Below are 24,434 nucleotides of genomic sequence, written 5' to 3' on the forward strand. Positions count from 1 at the left end.
CGGCGTCTGGACTGAGCTGTCAAACTATCTTGGCCGTCGAATTCAACAAAATTACTTTTGTTTGCAGACTTGGCAGATTCTAAATGAAATATTTAGGAAGTTCTAGTGAAAGAATTGTGCTAAGATGCCTTTAAAAAACTTATTTGCCCCTAACACTTTAATACTCGCAGTTTTGTTTGGATTATGCATGTGCTATCGTACTGGGCCCAAAGGAGAGACTTTGCAAGTAACGGCAGGTGACGATAAATTCAAGATCGAAGGCCGTGCGATTCTATATGGAGTAAGGACAGAGGACTGGGTTTCTAACGCTGTCGTGTTAGTTGATGGAGAGGAGCACGTCGGCTTTATCAGGTTTTCTCTATAATGTGCAGTTGAACGTTATACAATTAGCTAGATAAACACCCACGGAGTCAAAAAATATGTATATTGTTACACGGCTATTTTTTGTTTGTTTGTTTGTTTTGTTTGTTTGATCCTAACCAGAGTTGATGGAAGCTTTACCATAAATGATGTACCATCTGGTTCATATGTGGTCCACGTTGCTTCCCCGACTTACAGATTCGAACCTGTCAGAGTTGATATTACCACCAAGGGGAAAATGCGGTAAGTTGCTAAATTCATTGGTCCAACGTCTTCGCTGTCATTGCAAGCAGTTCATATAACGCGTGCCGCTTGTGCCACAAGGTACGAGCTAGGGTTAAAGTTAACCTTACTCATGCAATTATAGCAAAAATAACAGCTTAAATACCATAATGTCATTCACTAATGGAACAAGTAGCTGTTAGATGTTAGAGAATGTGCAATATTAGTGCAGAAACTGATGGAGTGGTATAGCAAAAAGACAAATGGGTTAAAATCCAAAAATAAGACCTAGAAAATCAGCGTACAGCTGATTGTGTTGCCTGAAAAAAATAGATTTGCAGCAGGAAATAGTTGTTTCAGTTGTTTATGGTCAGAGGAGTGTGGATATAGGAGAAAGGATCTTTGGAGAATGCATAGGAAGCCTGCATACAAATACTGTTAAACACTCTCAGTTGTCTGTTTCCTGTCTCATTGTATTTTAGGCGCATAATAGTAATAATAGAATGAACAATCTTTGAGTAATTTATTGACTGCATGTGTATAAAATAAATTTTATAAATTGTATTTTTAAATACATTTTATAAAATATACTTTTATATAAATAGATTTTGAAATTATTTACTTTAGTTCAGTCTCAATGAAGGTTTAGTTTGTTTGAATAATGTAAATATTATAATTGCTTAGAGCATTACATTTACTTTTCTTTATTAACCTTTATGTATATTCATTTGCAGTGCACGCAGAGTCAATTACATCAAGATATCTGAAGTTGTGCAACTGCCTTATCCGCTTCAGATGAGATGTATAGGACTTCACTCCTACTTTATAAAGCAAGAGACTTGGGGCTGGTCTGATTTCTTTATGAACCCCATGGTAGGCTTGGTGTTCTTGTGTCTGTACCCCTCAGATCCAGCATCAGTATGTTGACATCCAGTACCAGCTTGGACTCCTCAAAATGTAACCCATCAGCAAAAGATGAAATTGCTTCAGTTTTGCTCTCCTTTCACTTCAGGTTCTAATGATGCTGCTCCCTCTTATGATCATCCTTCTCCTGCCGAAGGTCATTAACACCGACGATCCAGGGGTGAGAAGGGTATGTGTATCCACCCACACCCAGTGCCATCCATCATAACTTAGACCATGTTCTTCATCATTTACCAATGACTAGTTCTTTATTACATGCAACATTCAGTTTCATTAGTGAATACGGTGCCAGAACCTCAGCTGCATGTTTGGTACATATTAATTATCTGCTACTATGTGGCATGTGTCTTGTATTTGCTTATTTAGGAAATGGAACAGTCATTGAACATACTCAATCCCAACCCAGAGCTTCCAGATGTGTCCGAGCTTATGACCAAGTTCTTTGCTCCACCCAAAAGCCGCGGTAGGCCAGGGGGCGGGGCTCGGGGTCACGGTCACAGGGGCGGTGGCCCAAGGAGGAGGTAATCTTCATCTGAGTCGGAGACATGTTACTCAGGCTGTTGTTTGAACACAATTTGCCCACTTCAGGTCTTTGTTGAACAATTGTTTCATGTTATTTGCCACAAACCTGATCAGCCTTTGACATTTGAGAAAAAAAAACGCTGTTTGATGCCATTGTCAGTTACAGTGCTTTACGTCAACACCTTACTTGGTTTGGTGGTCCTGGGTTTCAAGTGCACTTTGTTTTGGCACTGACTGTGTGAGTTTTGCCTGGACTGCTGTCATGATTTTATTTATATGTTTTTTACATATAAATTTGCAAATTTCTAAAACCATGGCATTATTTATTGACTAATTTATTTACCGACTCAGGAAATGAAATGAAATTGTTAAATGTTAAAATTGTAAAGTTTTAATTCAAAGCTTTTAGTCTTGTTGATTAAACGGAGGATAAAGTTTTTACTTTTGTAAAGCCATTTATCCTGTTACTTTGTTGTGCTTTTACTTTTCTCAGTACAAGAACTGAGGTTATCCATAGAGTGAAGGACAGTATTATTGGACAGTATACCTTGTGGGTATTTTAAATGGCAACAGCTTTGGCTCCACCGTCATGGAAGTTGAAGGAACGCAAGCTAAGTATAGCCCTAGTGAGAGTTGTCAAAGGTTGTGGGGGAAGGGGGATGCAGCAGTGGGACTATGAGGGCCAATCCCATAAAGGAAAAGAACAGCTTCTGAGTGCAGGTATCTGTAACAGCAGAGAGACATACCTGCATGTATTCCAAAAGAATTCTGAAATTTTACAATAAACAGACTGCTGGTGAAGGTACATGTTTTTTTGTGCTTATTTTCATTTTGCCTTTGTACTTTGTTACTATAAACTTAAAACGCTAAAGAATATTTAAAATATACATAGCAATGTTTTGACGTACAATTGCAAAAATATGTTTGTGAACCCCTTAGATTCTGACTTTCTAGCATTTCTGCTACTGACTACTGATTGGTTAGTGAGCTGATGCTGGAGTAGCAGAAATGCTAGCAGTCTACTGCCCAAAACCTGCTTTCTGTAGAAAAAGGAAACACACAGGTAAGCTTTCTCTGCTATTTTGAGTGTAATGCACACTTCCTCTTTCCAAATGTAAAGGAAGGTCCTGGCCGAGTGGTAAGAAACTATTTAATTTTATTTATTTTTTTTTCCATTTTTAGCTTAGTTCCATTCACCCCATGTTCATTTGACTCTCTTGGGTGCCTCATGGACGCCCTCTGGCATTTTGCTGTCATTTTTTGATATAACGGTAGGTATAAGAAGTGGACAGGTTCCTCATAAACCAGCTCTAGTACAACACAGTAACACCATAGCTACACAACACAGTAACACCATAGCTACAACACAGTAACACCATAGCTACACAACACCATTTTTACAACATATTTTATTCTTTTTGTATGTTCTGTTTTTACCAGGCAACAGAAACCCGTACAAGCATTTAACTACACATTGTACTGTGTAAGACTGAACAGCTTGGATTACCTTGCCATGTAGTTGAACATCATTATCTTGATATTTAATACTTAATAAATGACATAAATATATAGGTCAGCATGAAGTCCTAAAAACAACCAGCATACAAGATAAATGCTCACTGTAGCAAGCAATGGTGTAGCACAATGGCAAGTGAAGATGCTATTAAAGAAAACCAAAACCAAAGTAGCCATTAGCTTTCTGGCAAGCAACCAATAAATGTAACAGTCAGCACTCATTACAAGCTTTCCATAATCTAAGTTCTGGCAAACAGTATGAAAATAAATATTCAGTAGTAGCCATACTTTCATCAGGAGTACATTTACAGCATTTAGCTGACAGTTTTTTACAATGCAACTTACAATTATGACTGAATACAATTTGAGCAATTGAGGGTTAAGGGCCTTGCCCAACAGTGGCAACTTGGCAGCTTTGGGGCATGAACTGGCATCCTTCTGATTACTAATGAAGTACCCTAGCTACTGAGCTACCACTGTCAGAGTAAAAGGTTAAAATCAGTCTAAAAAAAGTCTGCCTTCCATAATGCTTTCCAAGCTAGTTTTAGCATTTAGCTTGGGAGCTTTTGAAAATTTGCAGCACCTTTTTATTTTGTTGTTTGGATTTTTTGGGGTGGAAAAGAGGAGCAGTTCTCTATGTAAAGCCATCAGTCTTTTTAAACTGACAGGTTTGCTAAAAAGCTTTCTTTTTTTTGTTTAAAAAAGATAAACTTTTATTTAAAGCTGTCAATTTTTTTTTAAACTGAATTTTTGTTTAAAGATTTCTTTGCCCTTCAGAGCCACCATAACTGACTGCAGATCAAGCATTTAGATTATTCCTCCTTCCAAAATAGCTCCAGTTCATTGATGTTTCTGTAAATATATGCACTCATCTCAACATCTCAGCAAATAATTTACTGTTTCACTTTTTTTTTATGAATGTTTACTAGATTATAACTTTCATGCACAATCAAATATATAATCCACAATGTATTATTAAATGTATATTAAAAGTACATCATATACATTACACATATGCATGCTGTGTGTCAGGCAGTATTTAGCCAACAATCAAATTATGAAGTATTTCACCAGCCCATCAATATGGATTGAAATTCTGCATTTGAGCAACTTGCAGCAATTGCAGAATTTCAATCCATATTGATGGGCTGGTGAAATACTGGTGAAAAAGGTAATAAGATATGTTTAACACAACAACCATTTCATGTCAGTTAAGAATCATTTATTAATTTTAGTTTAGTGGTTTGAATGGTTGCCTTAAAGATGATGAGGAGACCCACTCAAATTTTCCATTCTTTTTTTGTGATCTGAATTGCTCACAGGCGCCCATCTCATATCAGATGATGTAATCAATTTTCATAATTCAGCCAAGAAAACAGTTAAAAGACTAATTAACTGCAAAGCAGTTTGAAGCTGATGATAACTGCCTTATTCATAAATGTGAGTGAACCTCATTGGTAACGATTTTACAACAACAGAATGAAGGAATTTGATGTTTGTTTGTTTTTTAATGTTAGATTTGGATACATTCTGCAGTGTGGTTACAGCGCATGTGGAATAGCTCTGTCTGAGCTATCCAACACAGTCCTGTCACAGATAAAAAGCTTTAACCCTTGGTGTGTTCCTGTGTGACACGAGTGTAAATGGGTCTGAAGTCCAGTGCTGATAGGCCCTGTGTAGTATATAGAAGTGGCAGCCTCTGTGTGGACTCTGATATTGAAGTTGGCTACGTGGATCTCTCTCTCATTGTCTCCCTCTCTTCCTCCCTTATTCAGAGTAAAGCGTGTCATATCTGTCACAAGTACCCTACATCACACAAATATACAAGCCACGATACACTGAAGGTGAGTATGTCCATTTTACTGACTTTGAAAAATCCAGGTTTACTGAACAACCTTTCAGATCCAGCTGCATAATAGCTTTGTTCCCATTACAAATGAAAAGATGTTTTTAATAATTCATGTGCTGGACTTTAAATTCAGGATACTGCTGACATTTCTTGCACTCAACTGGATCAGAATCTCACAATGAGCTGTACTTAACTGGATTGCTGTGTTTTGCTTGTAATTTTGCCTCTCTTACACTTTTCCTCTACTTGTTAAATGGGTATACTACAAAAGGATGGAGAACTTGGGGGCCAGGCTGGTGGTCTTCAGCATGCTCATTTCAAGTGCGATGCTAGCTGTACAGCCTCCTGCTAAAAACATCCATCTGCTTGCTACAGGAGAACACAAATTCATCCTAAACCTTGGACATAAAGGTACAAGTCAGGGTATTTGTCTGTGATACCTTAAAAGCAGCACGACACAGACAATGCCTTCCAAAATACAACATAAATTATAAGACAACTAGAAAAAATTAATAATGAATGAGGGCTGTTTATTATTATGCTTGTAAATGTTATGAAGAGGGTCTAATAGATATACAAATTTGTTTTGAGTGGATTTATGGCACCACACCTGGTTCAAATTACACAGCATGACACTACTGACTTTTGACATATGAGAACAGAGGTCACAGTTCCTTCCCTGCAGCATGTAAGTATGGGGTAGGATATGAGTCCTCTTTCTCACAATACTCACGTATAGGGACTATTGGCACACAGAATGTATTTTTGTATCTCTTCTTACCTCTCCATTTTGGTGCAAATACTCAGAATATTAGACTTTGTTTGTATGTATGTAAATATACAGGATATCGGAGTCCATAGAAACACAAATAAAGATAACAAGACACTTAACACAGTCTCTCCTAGTAATCAAGCAGTTAAATGCAAGCACACTCATTGTCCCCAAACAAAAGGTTTTGATGTAGAAAACAGCTAAATGCTTCTCTGGATCAAAATTGTGATTAACACAGCGACTGTGTTTCTGTAGGGTTATATTGTATGTGTAGAGTCCTGGTGAAATTCTTACCTGCCTCTACCCACCAGAGGTGCCCAGGGACTGCCACGAGCTGTGGGAGAGCTCTGCAGGCAAAGCGCCGAATGGCGTTTACCTGATCCGGCCTGCTGACGCCCTCATCGCAGCCTACTGCGCCATGCAGGAAGGGGGCTGGACCGTGATCCAGCACATCACAGTCAACGGAAGCGTGGACTTCGACCGACTGTGGGATGAGTACAAGGTGGGCTTTGGAAGCCTGACTGGCAACCACTGGCTGGGTAATGAGTACATCCACCAACTTACGAGCGGCTCTGTGCGCTACAAGCTGGGCATCAAGCTGGTGGACGAGGATGCTGTGACCAAGATGGGTGAGTATGACCCGGTGCTGGTGGAGGGAGAGGATGCCCAGTATCGCTTGCGCCTGGGTCTGTACCACGGCACAGCCGTGGATGCGCTTACCCTGGAGCCAGAGAGCTACCTGCACGACAACCAGCGCTTTACCACCAAGGACCATGACAATGATAACTACTTCCAGAATTGTGCCAGGCTGGAGTTTCAGGGCGTTGCAGGTGGCGGGTGGTGGTACGACGCCTGTGCGGGTGCTAACCTGAACCGCCGCAATGTCATCTACTGGCAGAAGGATTGCAACAAGGAACATCTGTGCAAGTATGCCTGGATGATGGTGAAGCCCTCAGACATGGTTAAGGTGGTCCATTCAGACTGCAAAAGAGATGAACTCTGATCTTATTACATTACCAGAGGTAGTCATTCAAGACATTTGGAATCAGTTTTTGGCAAAGTTAAGAACTGATAAAGAATCAAATAATGGGGAGACCTAAGGTATTTTGGAATTTAAAATAAAAATATTTCCTGATCAATGATTTAGAGGGTCGCTCATGAGATTATTTTATGAAGGACACATTGCTGTTATGTTTAGGTAGTCACAAAGTTTCACAAAGGTTTGTTAAACAAATCTATATTTTTTAAATAATGACATACAGAGTTACAATCACAAATTACACATAAACAAAACAGCAAATAAGATCTTCTGTACATAAAATTGTTGGCCATGGAAGTTTCTGCACCTCCAGTGTCACCTGTATCATCACATAATTTATATTATGGTCTTTCATGGTATGTTTATTATTATGAATGTTGTCCTGGTTAGTTACATTAACATGTGAGTTAAAAGAGTACAACCTATGATTTTTAAACTGCCCTAGAAGATGGGATTACAAAACAACCCTTGTCCACTATAAAAAGTCAATATTTTTTGCCTTTTCTGAGCTTGTAGGTCTTATTTCTTGTTTTCTTGCCTTATAAATGTAAAAAGCAGTGAAGGCATTTGATGGATACAAACAATCTTGATGAACCATTTTTTATATATTCAACTGAAATTATAATAGCAAAAACAATAATAGCCCTTAAGACTAACATTGCAGCAAACATAAATATCAGCATGACAATTACAAATTATTGACCACGAGTTATGCTTACATATTTGTTCTTTTACTAATGCACAGATTCACCTCACCTGCAACAATAAAAAAAATTCCAATTTATCACTTTTGAATTTCATTAGTTTACCAGTGGGACATGGAATGTGGGAAACCATGAAACCTTCATATGCTTGAAAACAACACTGGAAAGCATGTGGTCATATTATGGTTGTATTCTCATATTCATTCATAATGCCAGTAGTGGTGACTTAAAATGTCTGGATGTAAACAAGTCCCATCTCTATATTTGAGAGAGAGAAACAATATAACAAATGAATGCTTCATTTTGTTCAGATGCACTTATGTTAACTTACTGCCTACGGCAGGGTTTTGCCCATGCCAGTAAAGCTTCTCTTCCACCCTCTTCTTCTTCCAATGGCAGAGGAGAAGCATCCTGAAGGTCTTTTGGAAGGTTTTGTTGCAAAGCGCGTAGCACATTGGGTTGACTGTGCTGTTGACGTAGCACAGCCAGTAGCCCAGGTGCCACAAGGACAGCGGGATACAGTCAGAGCAGAATGTGGAGACAAGAACCATGATGTTGTAAGGAGTCCAGGTGAGGATGAAGGCCAGCAAGATGGCGCTGAGGGTTTGGGCCGCCTTCCTTTCTTTGATCAGGACCATCCTCTTGCGCTTGGTGATCTGACTCTTAAGTGCTGCATCGGCGGGCTTAGCCGATGAGGCTGCTGATGGTGTGCTCATGGACTCAGCAGAGGAGAAGGATGAGCCACCGGTGCCGGGCTCACCGTTCCTGGTCTGTAGTGTGTCACCTTCCTTTGCCACAGCCCGGAACTTGTAAGAGACACCCTTCCTGCCCTTGTGTGATCCAGCCTTGGCCGGCGAAGGGAAGAAGGTCTCACCTTCACGCGTGCTCAGCCGCTCTCCGTCATCGGATGGTGGTGTCTTGCTCCCACCACCTATGTGGTTCCTGTATGCTGGCACATGGCTGGGTGACGGTGGCCGTTCCTCCTCCTCGTCAGAGGATGCGTAGCTGGTGAGTGTGCCGGGCTGCTCAGCCTTGGACCAGATACCAGTGGAGATGGATGAGGGGTTGCTGGCACCGCCACGGCTGCACGATGACCAGGACACCTGGTTCTGCTCTCTAGAGGTGTCACTAAAGCAGGACCTGATGATGCCCCTCTGAGGCTGGGCTTTATTATCAGCATCTGTAGAAGGGTTAGCACCCTGGAGCTCTGCCAGGTCTTTAGTGCGTTTCTCCGTCTCTTTATATATCCGACAGTATAAGATGGTCATGACTGAGACAGGAATGTAGAATGCAGCAATGGCTGTCCCGAAGGTTATTATAGGCTCTGAGAAGAACTGAATTTGACACTGCCTCTCAGGTACTGTCCTCTTGCCCACGAAGTACTGCCAGCAAAGAATTGGAGGTGCCCACAGGATGAAGGACACAAGCCAAGCCAGGCCTATCATGATGCCAGCACGTTTGGGCGTGCGCTTGGCTCTGTAGGTCAAGGGTCTTGTAATGGAGAAGTAGCGGTCAAAGCTGATCACCAGCAGGTTCATTACAGAGGCATTGCTAGCCACATAGTCCAGAGCCAACCACAGGTCACATGCTATGCTGCCTAGTGACCAGTAGCCCATTAGTATGTAGGAAGTATATAAATTCATTGAAAACACACCAATGATGAGATCAGCAAAAGCCAAGCTCAGCAGGTAGTAGTTATTGACAGTCTTCAGCTGACTGTTGACTTTGAAGGACAGCATAACAAGTACATTCCCAGTGATTGTGATCAGGCTCACTATGGCCGACACAGTTGCTATGGTGATGACCTCCCAGAGGCTGTGCGTAACCAGGTGGGCATCTGATGTGTTGGCACTGAGGGTGGAGTTTCCAGCCTGGTGTCCATCCATGGTTCACCTTTTTTCCCTGCTCTTACCCACAGATCATGTACAGTGCTTGGAACAGACAGCACTCCATGGCGACTCGTCGTCCTGCAGGAAAAAGAAAACAATGACATCTGAAGTGTCAAATTGTAAGGTTATTAGAAAACTCACAGTGTCATAGCACACCCTGTACAGATAATGACAATGACCACTGACTTTAAAAATATGTGAACCATTCTTTGGCTGGAGCTTCAAGTTTCAAGTTTCAAGTTTGGTTTATTTGTCACATACATAGTCATACACAGTACAACACGCAGTGAAATGGTGGAGAGTGCTCTGTCCAAACTGAGGAAGAGAACCAGGGGTGCATAGAGAAAAAAAAAATATATACAGATAAATATATATTCTATGTATGTACAAAAATATATTAACAATGTATGTACAATATATGTATATTATGATTATATACACAATGTACAATGTATATGGTTGAGTATATATGTACACAATCTACAGAATGTACAGATCCATTGTATAGTACCATATCTACAGTTGTTGTAACAGGTTAATTGAGTATAAATCTAAATCTATATATACAGATGTACAGATATACAGTCATGTTACGTGGTGGTACAGATATACAGATATACAGATATACAGTCATGTTACGTAACAGTCATGTTACGTGGTGGTGGTGGTGGTCCCCACAGTTTATCAGTTTCCCTGATTCAGGGCCCGAATGGCCTGTGGGAAGAAGCTCCTCTTCAGCCTCTCTGTCTTGGCCTTCAGGAGCGGAAGCGCCTCCCTGACCTCAACAGAGAGAACAGTCTATTGTTGGGATGGGTGGGGTCCTTCACAATTTTCCTGGCCTTGGTTTGGCACCGCTTGTAGTAGGTGGTCTGCAGGTCAGGAAGTTCCGAGTGAGTGATGCGCTCTGCTGAACGCACTACCCTTTGGAGTGCTTGTCTGTCCTGCTTGGTGCTATTTCCAAACCAGACTGTGATGTTCCCCGTGAGGATGCTCTCGATAGTGCAGGTGTAGAAGTTCCGCAGTACCTTGGAGGGCAGTCTGAAGTCCCTTAGGCGTCTGAGGTGGTAAAGACGCTGACGAGCCTTCTTTGCCAGGGAGCTGGTATGGCGGGACCAGGACAGGTCCTGCGAGATGTGAACACCAAGGTACCTGAAACTATCTACTCTCTCCACCGCGGTTCCACTGATCCTCACAGCTTGGTAGTGCCGCTCCTGCTTCTTGCTGCAATCCACGATCAGCTCCTTTGTCTTACTGACGTTTAGGAGGAGATTATTTTCCTGGCACCAGTTTTCCAGGTGTTTAATCTCCTCCAGGTAGGCCCTCTCGTCGTTGTCCGAGATCAGACCCACGACAACGGTGTCATCAGCAAACTTGACAATGGTGTTAGAGCTGGAAGTGGCTGTGCAGTCGTAGGTGTACAGTGAGTAGAGCAGGGGGCTTAGGACACAACCCTGAGGAGCTCCAGTGCTGAGGGTGAGGGTGGATGAGGCGCAGTTGCCCACCCGTACTGATTGTGGTCTGTCTGTTAGGAAGTTGGAGATCCAGTCGCACAGGGATGTATGCAGTCCTAGATCTCCCAACTTAGTAGTGAGTAGGGAGGGAATGATAGTGTTAAATGCTGAACTGTAGTCGACAAATAGCATTTTAACATAATTTCCCCTCCCTTCGTCCAGGTGAGTCAGTGTAGTGTGGAGCAGATGTGCAATCGCATCGTCAGTGGAGCGGTTGTGGCGGTATGCAAACTGCAGTGGGTCCGTGGAGGCTGGCAGTGAAGATGTGATGAAGTCTCTAACTAGCTTTGATAATTCAGTAGATTATCAAATGTTTATCTACTTTGATGCTACTTTTGCAATTTTGTCAGCTGGTGATTTAACAGTAACAAAGTAGATGATGCTGGTGGGGTGAAAATCTAGTCTCTCTCAAATTGGACAGAGCTCCAGATGTGAAATTTGTGTTGTTTACACTCTCAGTATTGCACACCAACCCTGTAGTACACACCAACCCTGATTTACAGACTCACAAAATGGTGACAGATGTTTTTAGCTTTTTAGTCACCTTAAAGAAATCCGCTTTAAAGAATGCATATTAATGTATAATAATAAATACATATTTAAAAATGACATGATACAGACAAAACCTAAATATATAATTGGGAAATGATGGGCAAAGACCTTTTAAAAGGAATATATACTGCACATTTGACTTTTGTCTCTTTTTCTTTTAGCTCACTTATTATTAAGTGCAGTAAACTTGTATCAAAGTGAAATTGCACCAAAAGCAGTAAGTGCATTTTATGAGTCACTGCCTAATGACCCAGAACAGCTTGGTAGGGATGGGGGTTTAGGTGGGAGGTGGGGGCAAGAGATACTTTTGATAGTGCTTTTTCACAGCATATGAATTGCCAGTTTCTATAACTAGGTCAGTTTAAAATGATTCACCCTTATAATAATGGAGGCAGATGGAGCCCAGATTGATTTAATTTCCATGACCCCTTCCTGTGAGGTCTTCCTGTGAATCATGATTCCAGCCACTATGTCTCCTGCAACAAGGTCTGAACACCTCAATTTGGAATCAAATGAGGTGGAATTTGGTAAGGCCTGTCTCACCGAGACATAATTGAAATGTTTGACAACATTCTATTACAGTGTCCATCAGCTAGTTTTGAATAATGCACATGAATTTGTGAGTCACTAGATACAAAAGAAATCATGCAGCCTACTCAGATAGCCCTGACTTGAACGTAATGTTTTTTAGTATTTCATTTTTTTCCCCCAAATATGCACCTTATTCAATTTATATAAAACTCATCTTTTTATCATCAACCATGTACAATAAGTACTATAAGAAAACATACCAAGCCATATATACAAAGTATAAGAATAAATAGTAATAAATAATAAGTATATATGTAATCTAAGTTCATGTATTTATGAGTCAAGCCTATTTTGTAGAGAAATTAACTAAAATAAATAAAGCATTAGGTGATTTTAGATGCAATAAAACATTTCATAGTTGGGGCGTGTGAGAACTGTTCGCTACAGTAGGGGGAGACATTTACAATTTCTTGGATTTACAGGTATTTTTAAACTCAAAGGTCTTAGATTTCGTGTACAGAGAATGTGTACAGATTTTTTAATAGTTGTTTTCAGCAATAATAAAAGTTAAGCTTGTATCTCTTGGATTGTTTATTCCACACTGAGCCCAGGTAGGTTCGCTTGCAAGCGCAAAGGCAGAGCCACTGTCAGAACAAGAACGGGAAAGATGATCATTGAATTGAAAATGACACAAGCTTTTCTTAGAGAAAGCTACCAGAATCTGCCCACTTGGTTGGTCTCAGATAAAGCAGGCTTTTTCAGCTTTATACAGTGATGTGTTGTTCTCATCACATCATACAGAACACACTTTAAGTGCTGTGTCTAAAGCTTGAGGAACAGCCCATCCGTCACCGTGGCTTTTTGTTTCCAGGGAGACGGGCGACCGATTGCTTTTGAAAGACAAGAGCTAACATGATTTCAGGTGCAGTGGATGTGCTCTGGGGCCCGCTGGAGGGCAAAACAAACACACCTCCCCCACTCCCCCTCCCCCCCAAAAATGACAAGCATGTCATCTCCCCTGTTAGCTTGAATGGCCTCTCAGGCAGCTATATTTGCTACTAGCTGGCCGTTAGTTCCAGAGCAGACCAGGGGTCAACCTTTCTGTGGTGAGACCACATCAGACTGCAGTGGCGTGACTGTCTCGTGATGTTGTAGAAAAGCAAGCACCCTGAAACATTGCAAACACCAAGCAAGAGCAGTTGTTTTCTTTAGAATGAATGTGCAATGTGGTTATGCAGTCAGATGGGTTCATGGTCATTTTTGAACTTGGTTTTGACTTTTGTGCCATGTATCCATTACAGGATACTTTTTTCAAGGTGCACTAGGAGGAATTAAAGCAATTCCCTTGGGGTCATTAGGGGTTAAGCACATTAATCAGGAGCAGAACAACCTGTGGTGTGCCTAGGCCCTACCATTGGGCTTGGAGGTCTGTATCTTTTAAATACCAAATTCACTATATGACACAAACTTTGAGCAAAACCACTGTAAAAAAATATAACTATGATTTCACTCACCAGGACCGGCCTGCAACGTGTAAAATCAAATTGCCCCACCAGAACTCTCAGAGAAACTGTCATTTCAAAATGGGCTGTTTTTAGATTCCATGTGTGGACTGTATAGACTTTGGAAATGAACATTTTACTGCAATAAAGCAAGGGAAATTCAGTTTTCCATAATAGAGGCCTTTTAACAGACCAGTGTATAACTATACGTAGACACAATTGGATAGCAAAAATAGTGAAGATTACAAAATAACTTTACATTAATTTTGTTTTTACCATGAATAAATGAAATCTCTTATTCATAGGTTATTGGCTAGATTATCAAGAGTTTGCCAATACAGCACTGCTATTAACTGCCATTAACACATGTAAAGTTCATATTCAAACCCTTATTTTTCTTGCTAGGGTTAAGTTATCATCTAGGGTTAAGTTACAATGGTATTAAAAGTGTTGAGTTTGACTGCGCTATCGAAAATAAAGTGTATAATCAACAGAGTTGTATGTCTGAGCCCTGACCACCTCAAACTGAAGTTTAATTAGCCAACACTTCCAGTCAGCTAGATTAAAATTACATATATAATGGATATAGTGATTAATATGAACCAGTGGAAGCAGTGTTATTTTTGAACAGAAATAGGCCAGATATAAAAAATAAACCAAAACTGAAAAGAAACCAGCATAACAGTAGTGAATTCTGAATAGTGCTGAAAAATTATTTGTATGCTTCTGTTGAAATTATGGATTTTTTTTTATCACTATTTAGGTGTATTGGTTAAGGACTGATGCATAATAATTCACAAAGTAATTCCATATTAAATTCAGCTATGCTACTTGTGCTGCATAATAGTGATTTATATAGTTTCAGTAGAATAGTATCAATACAGTAAAGTCCCTTGGAGTAACCTGATGTCATTCTTGTTTTTATTTCACATTTTTGTTTTGATTTCACAATATTTCACAAACATTTCATAATGGAACATCTGGTCTTGTGCTGAGCCCATGGTCACAGTGCAATCTATACTTGCCCCTGATAACAGCATAGTCAGCTGGAAGGGAGGGGAAACTACTATCAGCGGAAATTAATCGAAAGCTAAAGAATGTATATACAGCAATTATATTTCTGCACTTGAGGAAATCATGAATTTTAGTAAATAATGTATTCAATAATTCAATAGATATTAGTTCAGTTTCCTAAAATGTCTCCACGAAATAGTTTTTCCATGGACCACTTAGAAAAATAACAGCATATTCATACCTGATAGTCAACAAATTCCTTACTTATCAGTCATCATTCTATCTTTATTGTGTCCCTTCACGTCATCTACATTAGAGTAATGTTATTTCTCTTGTCAAAATTCTATGGTTGTGATTTGAATAGCACTGTCAAAAGCTTCCAGTAAAGAGAAATTCACTAGAAGGTGACCTTTCTAGTCTTAATACAAGATACATCTTCATGTCTTTATGATGTCTATTTTTAGATCTTCCCTAAAGAGAACTGACCTCCTTCCCAAAGGGTATATCCAGTGCAGTGGAGAGAATCACCCTCCAACTAGAACTCTAGAATTGTGCCACCAGCCCGTTCGGAGCATGCTTGGGCCCTTGACAGAAGCTGGTAGTTTGAGGAGATGCTTCATTCGTTTCATGGTCCTCTTGCCTTGGACAGATGGTACTGTCCAGACATGTCACTACACTGGAAATCTGAATGAGAGAATATTTTATACTTATTGATAAGCTGTAAGAAGCAAGCATTTGAAATATTTGGTAAGGTAGTTCATCTGAAGAGAGATTTTGACCTAACATTAAAGGAGTTCTTTACCCACAAATGTTAAATCACACACATTGTCAATATGGCTACAAGAAAAAAGCTGTGGGGATCAGTTAGCATCCTGATTTCCTGATGGAAATGTGCCTCTCGCATTTATTTATTATTAGCCCTATGAATACTTTGAGGTGCAATGTTATACTACACTGATAACAGTTCTGGTGACAGTGCAATAGATCAGGAGCATGTGAGCTTATCCACAAAGGGCCTGTGTGACTGCAGTTTTTGATCAAAGCAAGCAGAAGTACACTGATTCGAATTCTTTATTCAGCTTGTGTCATTCAAACTGTTGATTAGATACATTGGGTATGCTGTAGCTACACTGGCCCTTTGTGCATAAGATTGCCTATCCTGGGTGATGTTTTCACAGGCTAACCTCAGTTCTTAGGACCATTCTGCCTTAAAAATAGCCTGGGCTCTGTTCTGAAAGATCAGATTAATTAGTGATGAGGTATTCACTAACACATAAGTGAAGGCGCTTTCAGTATTACTCTCACTCAGTGACTCTCTGGCTCCAGCGTGGATGCTCCAGTTTACTGCAAGCTTAATTTAAACCATTCTGTGACCAGGATACAAGCGAGTGCTTTTGCTTCCCAAAAATAAACCCGAAAGTCTATAGGAAAGTAAACGTTGTCCACCAAGGCATCATAGTGCTGCCGCATGTACTCTTAAAATGGATTAAAGCCTGTTAAGACATTGCCTCAAAAGCTCCACACATCGTGAAACTAGGCAGGTGTTTGATAGAGAGCCTGCCACTGCTGTTGTAAGTACGAGCGCGAATGGCCAGCTTGAGTCAGCATGCCTGTCCTTGACCATCTGGTCAGTGTGCCTGCGGCAGTTTGGCTGCAGCCATCAAATGTTGCCTAGTGACTGCTATTTAATGACTAATACTGATTGCTGGTGATCCTTGAGCAATCCGCTCATCTCAAACCCCTTTCCCTGGCCAGCACACCTACACACTCCTCACTCATCAGCTCCCTCATTGGCTGGATGTTTGCTAAATAAAAGCCCTTTTTGACTCAGCTGCATTATCTGCACATGTGAATTGAAGAAATTAAAGTATAAATATTTTAAAAATTGCATAACAGTTTTTCCATTAAAAAAAACCCTTAACTAATCTTAAATCACCCATGGCGCAGAGACTGTCAAATGCAAATGCATTTACGTCACATTGTTGAGTGATGCGTTTAGCCCTTGAAAAGCATCATTTCTTATTCAAACAGAAGCACACCAGCCCAGTGGGTTGCTGCTCACTGATAACAAGCATTTGTTTGCCCATGAAATGGTCCCCATTGTTTTACATTGTTTCCTGGATTGGGAGTGGGCGTGGCAAAGACAAGACAGAGACAAATCCTTGGCTTTTGTCACATTATACCATGAAAATGAAAATAAATAAGTAAAACTTTTTCCAGCTGTGTTTATATAGTATCACACTCGTCATCAAAGTGAAAATGTAACTTTTAAAAATTCTGATAAATTATTGTGATTTAATTAGTAAAATTCCTGGTTTGTATAAGTAACCAGCCACCTGGAGCAATCATTATACACTCTCTCAGGTACAATTAATCACCTTCTACATCGCACACCAGGCTAATTGGCACACACCCGACATCAGTTATAGTGGTTTTGATTATGTCAGAATTAGACCAGCTGTTAGACCAGTAGGTTTCCACTACTAGTAATGCATGCGTTACAGGTCTCAGGGATTGTGCACTATAACAGTGTATTATAGACCTGAAGCTGTAGAATTAGGAAAAGCAGACAGAAGACATAAGTGGGTTTCCTCAGAGCAGGCTGTTCTTTATGTGAAGAAAAGTAAAGCCAAATCTATATTTTACTCCGTTACTTCTCCATGTCCTCCGTCACAGCACCCTCTAGTGACAAAGAAGGCTTCCTTATTTGTCATAAACAGATGTTCATGAGAGTAATGGTTCATCCGCTTTGCTGTTTGTTTTTTTAAAATAATGACAATTGGACCATACTTTTGTATGTGTCATAAATTCACCATGGTTGGAAAGCTGCTTGTTAAGGTTGTGGACAGGCACAAATTAATAGATGATGCAAAAAGATTTCAGCAACTTTAACTATCTCTCTGAGAGCATTATCAAGAAGTGTAAAGTGTATGGCACCAAACGCACCTTACCAAGATCAGGCTGTCCCTCCAAACTGGATGACCAAGCCAGGAGGATAATCATGAAAGCTACCAAGTGACCGTTGGCAACTTTGAAGGACCTACACATCTGTATGGCTAATATTGGTCAATCTGTGCATGACAACAATCTCACAACATGTACACAAAGCTGGCCTATATGGCAGGGTTGCAAGAAAAAAGCCACTCCTGAAAACATGCCATGTTGAGTGTCATTTACACTTTGCCAAAAAACACTTGGAAGATTCTAATGTCAAGTAGCAAAAGGTTTTATGATCAGATGAGACCGAGACTGATCTTACTGAACTGAAATCCAAGCAGTATGTTTGGCAAAAACACAGCACACCACCAAAGATACACCATATCTACCATGAAGCACAGAAGTGACAACATTATGTTATAAGGATGTGTCTCTTCAGCTGGAACTGGGCAGCTGGTTAGGATGGAAGCGCAAATGGATGCTGCCAAGTACATCCAAATTCTCGAGGAAAACACGTAGCCTTCTGCTAGATATCTGAAGATGTGCAGGAGGTTCACCTTCCAGCACGACTACAACCCTAAACACACTGCCCAAAAAACAAAGCATTGGCTTAAGGAGAGGAAGGTGAATGTTCTTCAGTGACCAAGTCAGAGCCCTGACCTCTGGCAGTGTATTGTCAGTTACCACAAAATGTGACTGAACTCTAAGAATTCTATAAAGAAATATAAGCAAATATTTCCAAATACTCAATCTAGGTGTGCAAAGCTGTTAGAGACAAATACAAATAGACTGAAGCAAAAGGTGGCTCTAGAAAGTATTAAGTCAGGGTACTGTTCACTTTTGTTATAAGGATAAATGTGTAAATGAAGCTGGAGAAAGATATTTTGTGAGCTTGGATTTCAGGCTGTAAGACAAAATAGTGAAATATTTCAAAGGGGTACGAAGATTTTCTATAGGCACTGTAAAATGTATTCTGCTTAAGCATATTAATTTGTCAGATGTGTGGTTAGTTGAAGATATACTCTGATGCATTCCTAGCCTATAGCAATAAATCACACTTATCTAACGTTATTGATAATATTCAATTTAGATAGCTATAACAGCATTTGCTAAGCAGTTTTTAAAATGTATAAAGTTAAAGCCTTTATTTTTAATTAATATAACTATTAATATAACACTAACCAGGACATTCATTTAAAAATAATTTTTTGTCCAGGGATGCACATGCTCAGATAGTCTGAATAAGAAGCCCAAGACCGTTCATTCAGTCTCATGAACTACAATGCTAATCTGAAGTACTCAAAAAGCCATTTGATCAGTATGAATTGTTAAGCGAGCCAAAACCATACTTGGATAGTCAGCCTTTTTAGTTATGTATTTATTTTTTATAAATAGCAGTGGGGCCATTGTGAAGCAGATGAAGGAAGCAGTTTGATGACCCTGGAAGGAAAAGGCTGAGTGGTATTTTATCATCCAGATGAGAGCTAGCAAGCAAGAGTAAGCATACCTGATGTAATTGTAGAGAACCCTACCTAAGATCCTAAGAATGTTGATCTGAGGTGGAGCATAGGCATGAATTCATATGCCTTCTTTACTCTATGGATAACCACAAACAAATCAGTTTTACTTTGTCCCTGTAAAGGAACAAAGAGATGATAACAAATGGAAGTTTATTCTTAATAAACCAGACCTTCCTGTGAGTAACTCTGGATATACTGAAGAGGCACTGGACACTAATGCTATTTTTCCGGCACTATGTTGATGTCCAATCTACACAGCACTCACTGTAACACTGAAATTCTGATGATGAAGTCAGTGACTAGCAATGTCCCCAAAACAGGCTACAGGGACTAAGCAAGATGAGTGTAAAAGCAGAGTGTGTTTTAATAAAAAAGAAAAAACTACACAAAATGCAGAAAGCCATTAGAGTAACTCAAGAAACAGCACAAAAACTGCACCACCAAATCCAAAAGTCTGCACAACCAAATCCAAAAATTGTCCAATGAGGTAAATCCAGTAAACCATAAAGATCACATTATCAATGAAAACAACCATGAACAATACATGACAAATAGCTGGAGAAATGACTCAGAAGTGCACATGGATGAAATAACAAAACCTCACAAAGAATATCTAGAGAACAGGAAGCATTTTTTAGTCCATATTGACAAGTGCAAAATTAACAACAAGTGGGAGTAGAGAGTGCCAGAGGGCATAAAGGGTGGGGAGGCAGAGCTAGGATAGGTGTTACTAAAGCTAGTGGAAGCTAGGAGTGGCATTAACTTCATTGTCTTTGCTGTTCTACATAAATCATATTTATAAATTATTCATCAAGAATCTAAGATTTGTTCCTACATTAATATCTATCGACATGATTAATCATATTAAGGTAAAACATTTCAAAATTTCTTGAATCCAAAACATACTATCTTGATTCATTTCTCCAACAGATTGTCTAATGTTATTACATTTATGATCTACATATAAAAAATGCTCAATGTTCAATCATATAATCATATATAGCAACATAGCAACATAGAGATTATGAGATCTTTAGGTAGGTTAAGATTATTTAAATGAGAGACCATTTAGTCTCATACTGACAAAGGCAATCTAAGTGGGCTTACAGTTGGTCTGCTATTCCATAAATATTCAAAGAAATTGATGTGGATCTAATGTTACTGTGGGCATGGGAGGCTGAATGGGGATTTTTTAAAAAATCATTTGCTTCAATAAAAGTAAAGAAGAATTATTTAAATAAAAGCAAAATTTCTTTAATTGAATGCTCAAGATTGAACATATTAACATTTTAATATTAATATTAATATGTTAATGTGCAATTTAAAGCAAGTCCAAGTTCTGTGTTAGCTCTGTATATGTCAATGTATAATGCCAATTCTTGAATAGCAGTTCTTCACTAGTTAACAGCAAAAAGTAAATATTTTTAGCTGTAACTATATTATTTTTAATTATTTTTAATAATAATTTTTAATTATATTTAATCCAACTTCTACTGATGAGTAACTATCTTTCACCTACCATGTTATCAGTAACTAATTAACATAAATATATCAGAAAAAGATCTTCATGTCATTAAAAAATTCCCAAATGCATTTTATCTAGGTACCAAATACACAAATACTATTCCTAAACCATACATCTCGGGTTGTGCTATGGCGCAGCACAGTAAACGTTTAAAAAGGTACTGAATTTAGATTTAGTGAAGAGATTTGCGCTCCATCAAAATTCGTCATATTTGAACATGCTTTAAATATGAAAGGTTAAAATAACACAGTAGCCTACGTAGTTACTGGCTTATTTAGCTTTAACGTACAGTGCATTATTTTGCTCACCAATGACAAGGTTATTTTACGGGGTGCAACAAGGGAAATGCAGAAATGATCAAATATAGTAGAATGATGGCGAACAGAGTAGGGCAGATAAAGGAAAAAAGCCAGAATACAGAAAAAAAGCGAGATTCGGTGCTGTCGTGATTCGGTAACGGAGAAAAGTTGGGACACTATATGCGCAGCATAGGAGGAACCAGTGAAGTGATTGTTTGTTTTCTAGAGAAAACAAGCGGCTGCGTCAAATACAGAAGAACGTTGACGCTTTTGTAAACCAGCGATATCAGTGGGAACAGATATATTAAGCAAGTACAAAAGCCATATCCTTCCACGTGCGGCATGTCAACAGAAACCTTATTATCAAGTTATTTTTTATGTAGCTGCTTCTTCATATCGGTTATAAATTCGGCGATCATGTGACTTTTGATCGGTCTCCCCAGTTTAGCAAGCAGATACGCAGAACAAAAGTTGCAAACTAGTCATTTTCTGAGCTTATCAGCAAAGAGAAACAAGAAATACGCCGATTCTTATGCAGTCCAAAGAGTTACATAGAACGTGAGGCAGAAGAGAATGTCGGAAGACTTTAATTTTGGTAGACCACTATAACAACCGCAGCCAATGTAAAGTAAACGCAGAGCGCGTCATTTCGCGAAACTCATCGCTAATTATTACCTAATCAGATTACCTTCGGTCTTAAGTAAACTGATGTAGCAAGATGCTGTTACTTTAAAGCGGTTCGCTATATTGTAGCATGGAATCTCTCTCTATATATAATGGATACATACATTATTTCACTATAATAGCAACATAACAGTACAATTACAGCTGTAATTACCTCTATGTTCTAATGGATTTGTTACTGTGTTCATGGTCTCAACTGCACTGCAGGTATAAACTCTTACAGATACTTATAGTGTCAGGGCAGAAAAGTAGTTAAATCATATATTTTTTCCCTAATATTTTTCTGATCTGTTCTTTGATCCAGCTATACTTTAATTCAATATTTTCAGCTTCAGTAAATCATGTTAAAATACTGAATGATCATTTCAACAAAAGAAGAGGCAAATGATGTCAAGCAATGTAATGCCACAAGCCAAGCAATGTAATGAAGAAAGGCAAATTTGTTTTGAGCATTTCACTCTGCAGTCCATATGTTGCCTTTTCCATTGGGTGACGGCAAAACCAAATCTGAATATGTCACAAACCAAAAAGAGACAAGTGGTTGTCTTCTGCCCTGACTCTTTCATGTTCCAGTAAAAATCCAGATTGATTAATTCACTAACTGACTGACTAATTGATTGATTGAATGAATACTATTCATTAATGAATTCACTTGTTTACAACCCATTGACTTTTCCTGTCTTAGAAAACCAGCAATGTATTTGCATCATTCGTTCCAGTTCAGGGCCTTGAGATCCAGCAGTAAGACTATAGTCCTTAGCTCTTTTAAACCTCAAGGCTGATATGTTATCTGCAGGCATGTTTTCATTAGGCAGAAAGAAAACATTAAAAATACATGCTCAGCCCTCTTAGATGTAGGCATCTACATTGCACATGGGTATTCGGTGTCTTTTATATTGAGTACATGCTTGTATATATTGCGCGGTTGTTAGTATTGTCCCTACAATTGCCCAAACAGAACTGAACAATCGATGTAGAAGATGACTTTCTTACACTGTATACCCTACCTTACCCCTTATCCCATTGCTGAGAACTGGTGACAGAACAGCATGTACTTCTGCTAATAGAATGAACTTCTTTTTGCAAGTATGTATACTTACACATAAATCTCTTCAGAAGTGGTGAGTGTTTCAGACCCATCCTTTGTTTGTTTTTGAAAATCTGTCTTCCAGCCTCTTAATTAGGCATACAGCATGTTGCAAAAAAACATTAAACATTTTGTTGAAGTACAGCAACCTTCAGATCTGAGCTCTCAGAATGGAGAAAGATAGAACCAATGCAAAGAGATAAAGAGATGAGAGCTAGCTCATGAGAAGCTTCTTAGGAAAAACAGATCAGATTTCTTTCAGGTGCAATGCGAACATCTAGCATCGATCCAAAGCTCAAACATCACCACTGACAAACAATCAAGCATTGGCAGATAACTGGTGGTCTCCCACAGATAGATTTGCTCACCAACAGGTTCTGATGGAGTGGAATGTGCAACTTTCCTCCCTGTGTGTCAGAACGTGGTCCGTTGTCCTCCGAGGTGGGCCTCAGGGACTGCAGCTAAAGGGTCGAGAGGAGGAGCGAGGGGTCGCGTGCTCCTACAATCTTCCCCCCCGCTGCTGCTGTGGCTACCGCTGCTGTTGATGACCTGGCTCTCCTCTGTGGGGCATGCAGATGTGGCCGACACTTGCAGCCAGCAGGAATTCCCACCAGGCTGGATGCCTCATCATGTTTCGGGACAATGAGCATGCAACCACGGAACAAGAGAGTGTACGAAGGAAAAAAGAGAGAGAGAGGGAGAGAGGGAGGGAAAGAGGGAGGGAGGGAGTGCAAGAGTGTGTGGGGGGTGTGGAGAAGCGAGAGAATGGAGAGTGGAGGGGGTGGTTCTGAAAGGGAGAGAGGAAAAAAGTAAAAGCATGTGGATGATAGCGTGAATGAGAGAGAAAGAGAGAGCGCGAGAGAGAGAGAGAGAGAGAGAGAAAGAAAGAAAGTGAGTGAGAAAGAGCGAGTGAGAGAGCGGGAGAGAGAGCAAGAGAGAGAGAGAGAGAGAGAGCGGCAGCAGAGAAAAAGACAGGTGCAACAATGAGTTGCTTCAGAGCTGTCATTAGTCAGCTAATATCAGTTAGTTGTTCTTGGGCTAAAGCTTTTGTTCCTCACCTAAACCAAGCTCCATGGAAACAGCCAGGCTTAAGAGAGTGACCTACAGACCCGTGTTGTACCTGCTTTAGTCCCTCTACATCTGTTTTATTACTAATTTCCAGTAATTATTAATCATTTCCCATTGGTTTATACTGCACAGATTTCATTCATGAAATTCATGAAAAACATAACAAAAATAGTGGTTGTTTTTTTTTTTTAATGATATCCTTTCAAGACATGTTTTGTGAATGACAGTCTGCTGGTAAATAAGATGGAAAAGGCCAAATCACTAGCAAACTAATCTCCTTAGTTGTGCAATCCCATCAATTGGTCGGAGGACGAGATCACAGAGTATATCCCATAAAGGCTGTCGCAACGGAACAGTAAAACATGACAAAGGAACAATTGTGATTATGAATAGGAGACTCATGGATCA

At 39.6% G+C, this 24,434-nt stretch overlaps 3 protein-coding genes across 7 annotated transcripts; 2 read left to right on the plus strand and 1 right to left on the minus strand.

Moving 5' to 3' along the window:
* On the plus strand, nt 1-2,839 carry emc7a (ER membrane protein complex subunit 7a). Its single transcript, XM_081721989.1, has 6 exons — nt 1-351; nt 484-603; nt 1,317-1,455; nt 1,595-1,675; nt 1,873-2,027; nt 2,522-2,839. Exons 1-6 carry the CDS (start codon nt 125-127, stop codon nt 2,589-2,591), a joined length of 792 nt encoding a protein of 263 aa, XP_081578115.1. The 5' UTR covers nt 1-124; the 3' UTR covers nt 2,592-2,839.
* LOC145643240 (fibrinogen-like protein 1-like protein) lies at nt 1,930-7,182 on the plus strand. 3 transcript variants are annotated; one of them, XM_081721988.1, is made up of 7 exons: nt 2,708-2,830; nt 2,968-3,091; nt 3,211-3,299; nt 4,866-4,983; nt 5,319-5,387; nt 5,664-5,803; nt 6,476-7,182. In XM_081721988.1, the coding sequence occupies exons 6-7, from the start codon at nt 5,665-5,667 to the stop codon at nt 7,165-7,167; spliced, it is 831 nt and encodes a 276-aa protein (XP_081578114.1). In that variant the 5' UTR covers nt 2,708-2,830; nt 2,968-3,091; nt 3,211-3,299; nt 4,866-4,983; nt 5,319-5,387; nt 5,664; the 3' UTR covers nt 7,168-7,182. The 3 variants fall into 3 exon arrangements, with proteins under 3 accessions (XP_026855991.2, XP_081578114.1, XP_026855990.2); XM_027000189.3 differs by lacking the exons at nt 2,708-2,830; nt 4,866-4,983 and having other exon boundaries at nt 2,952-3,091; XM_027000190.3 differs by lacking the exons at nt 2,708-2,830; nt 2,968-3,091; nt 3,211-3,299; nt 4,866-4,983 and adding an exon at nt 1,930-1,969.
* chrm5a (cholinergic receptor, muscarinic 5a) lies at nt 7,014-23,667 on the minus strand. 3 transcript variants are annotated; one of them, XM_035533069.2, is made up of 3 exons: nt 23,327-23,667; nt 8,239-9,874; nt 7,014-7,145 (listed from the first exon to the last, which is right to left on the minus strand). In XM_035533069.2, exons 2-3 carry the CDS (start codon nt 9,791-9,793, stop codon nt 7,141-7,143), a joined length of 1,560 nt encoding a protein of 519 aa, XP_035388962.1. In that variant the 5' UTR covers nt 9,794-9,874; nt 23,327-23,667; the 3' UTR covers nt 7,014-7,140. The 3 variants fall into 3 exon arrangements, with proteins under 3 accessions (XP_035388962.1, XP_081578113.1, XP_026855994.2); XM_081721987.1 differs by lacking the exon at nt 7,014-7,145 and adding an exon at nt 22,972-23,046 and having other exon boundaries at nt 8,225-9,874; XM_027000193.3 differs by lacking the exon at nt 7,014-7,145 and having other exon boundaries at nt 8,225-9,874.
* Between the last annotated feature and the right edge of the window lie 767 nt (nt 23,668-24,434).

This window comes from Electrophorus electricus, chromosome 10, assembly GCF_041902795.1.
Source record: "Electrophorus electricus isolate QZ-2024a chromosome 10, ASM4190279v1, whole genome shotgun sequence".
Taxonomy (NCBI): domain Eukaryota; kingdom Metazoa; phylum Chordata; class Actinopteri; order Gymnotiformes; family Gymnotidae; genus Electrophorus; species Electrophorus electricus.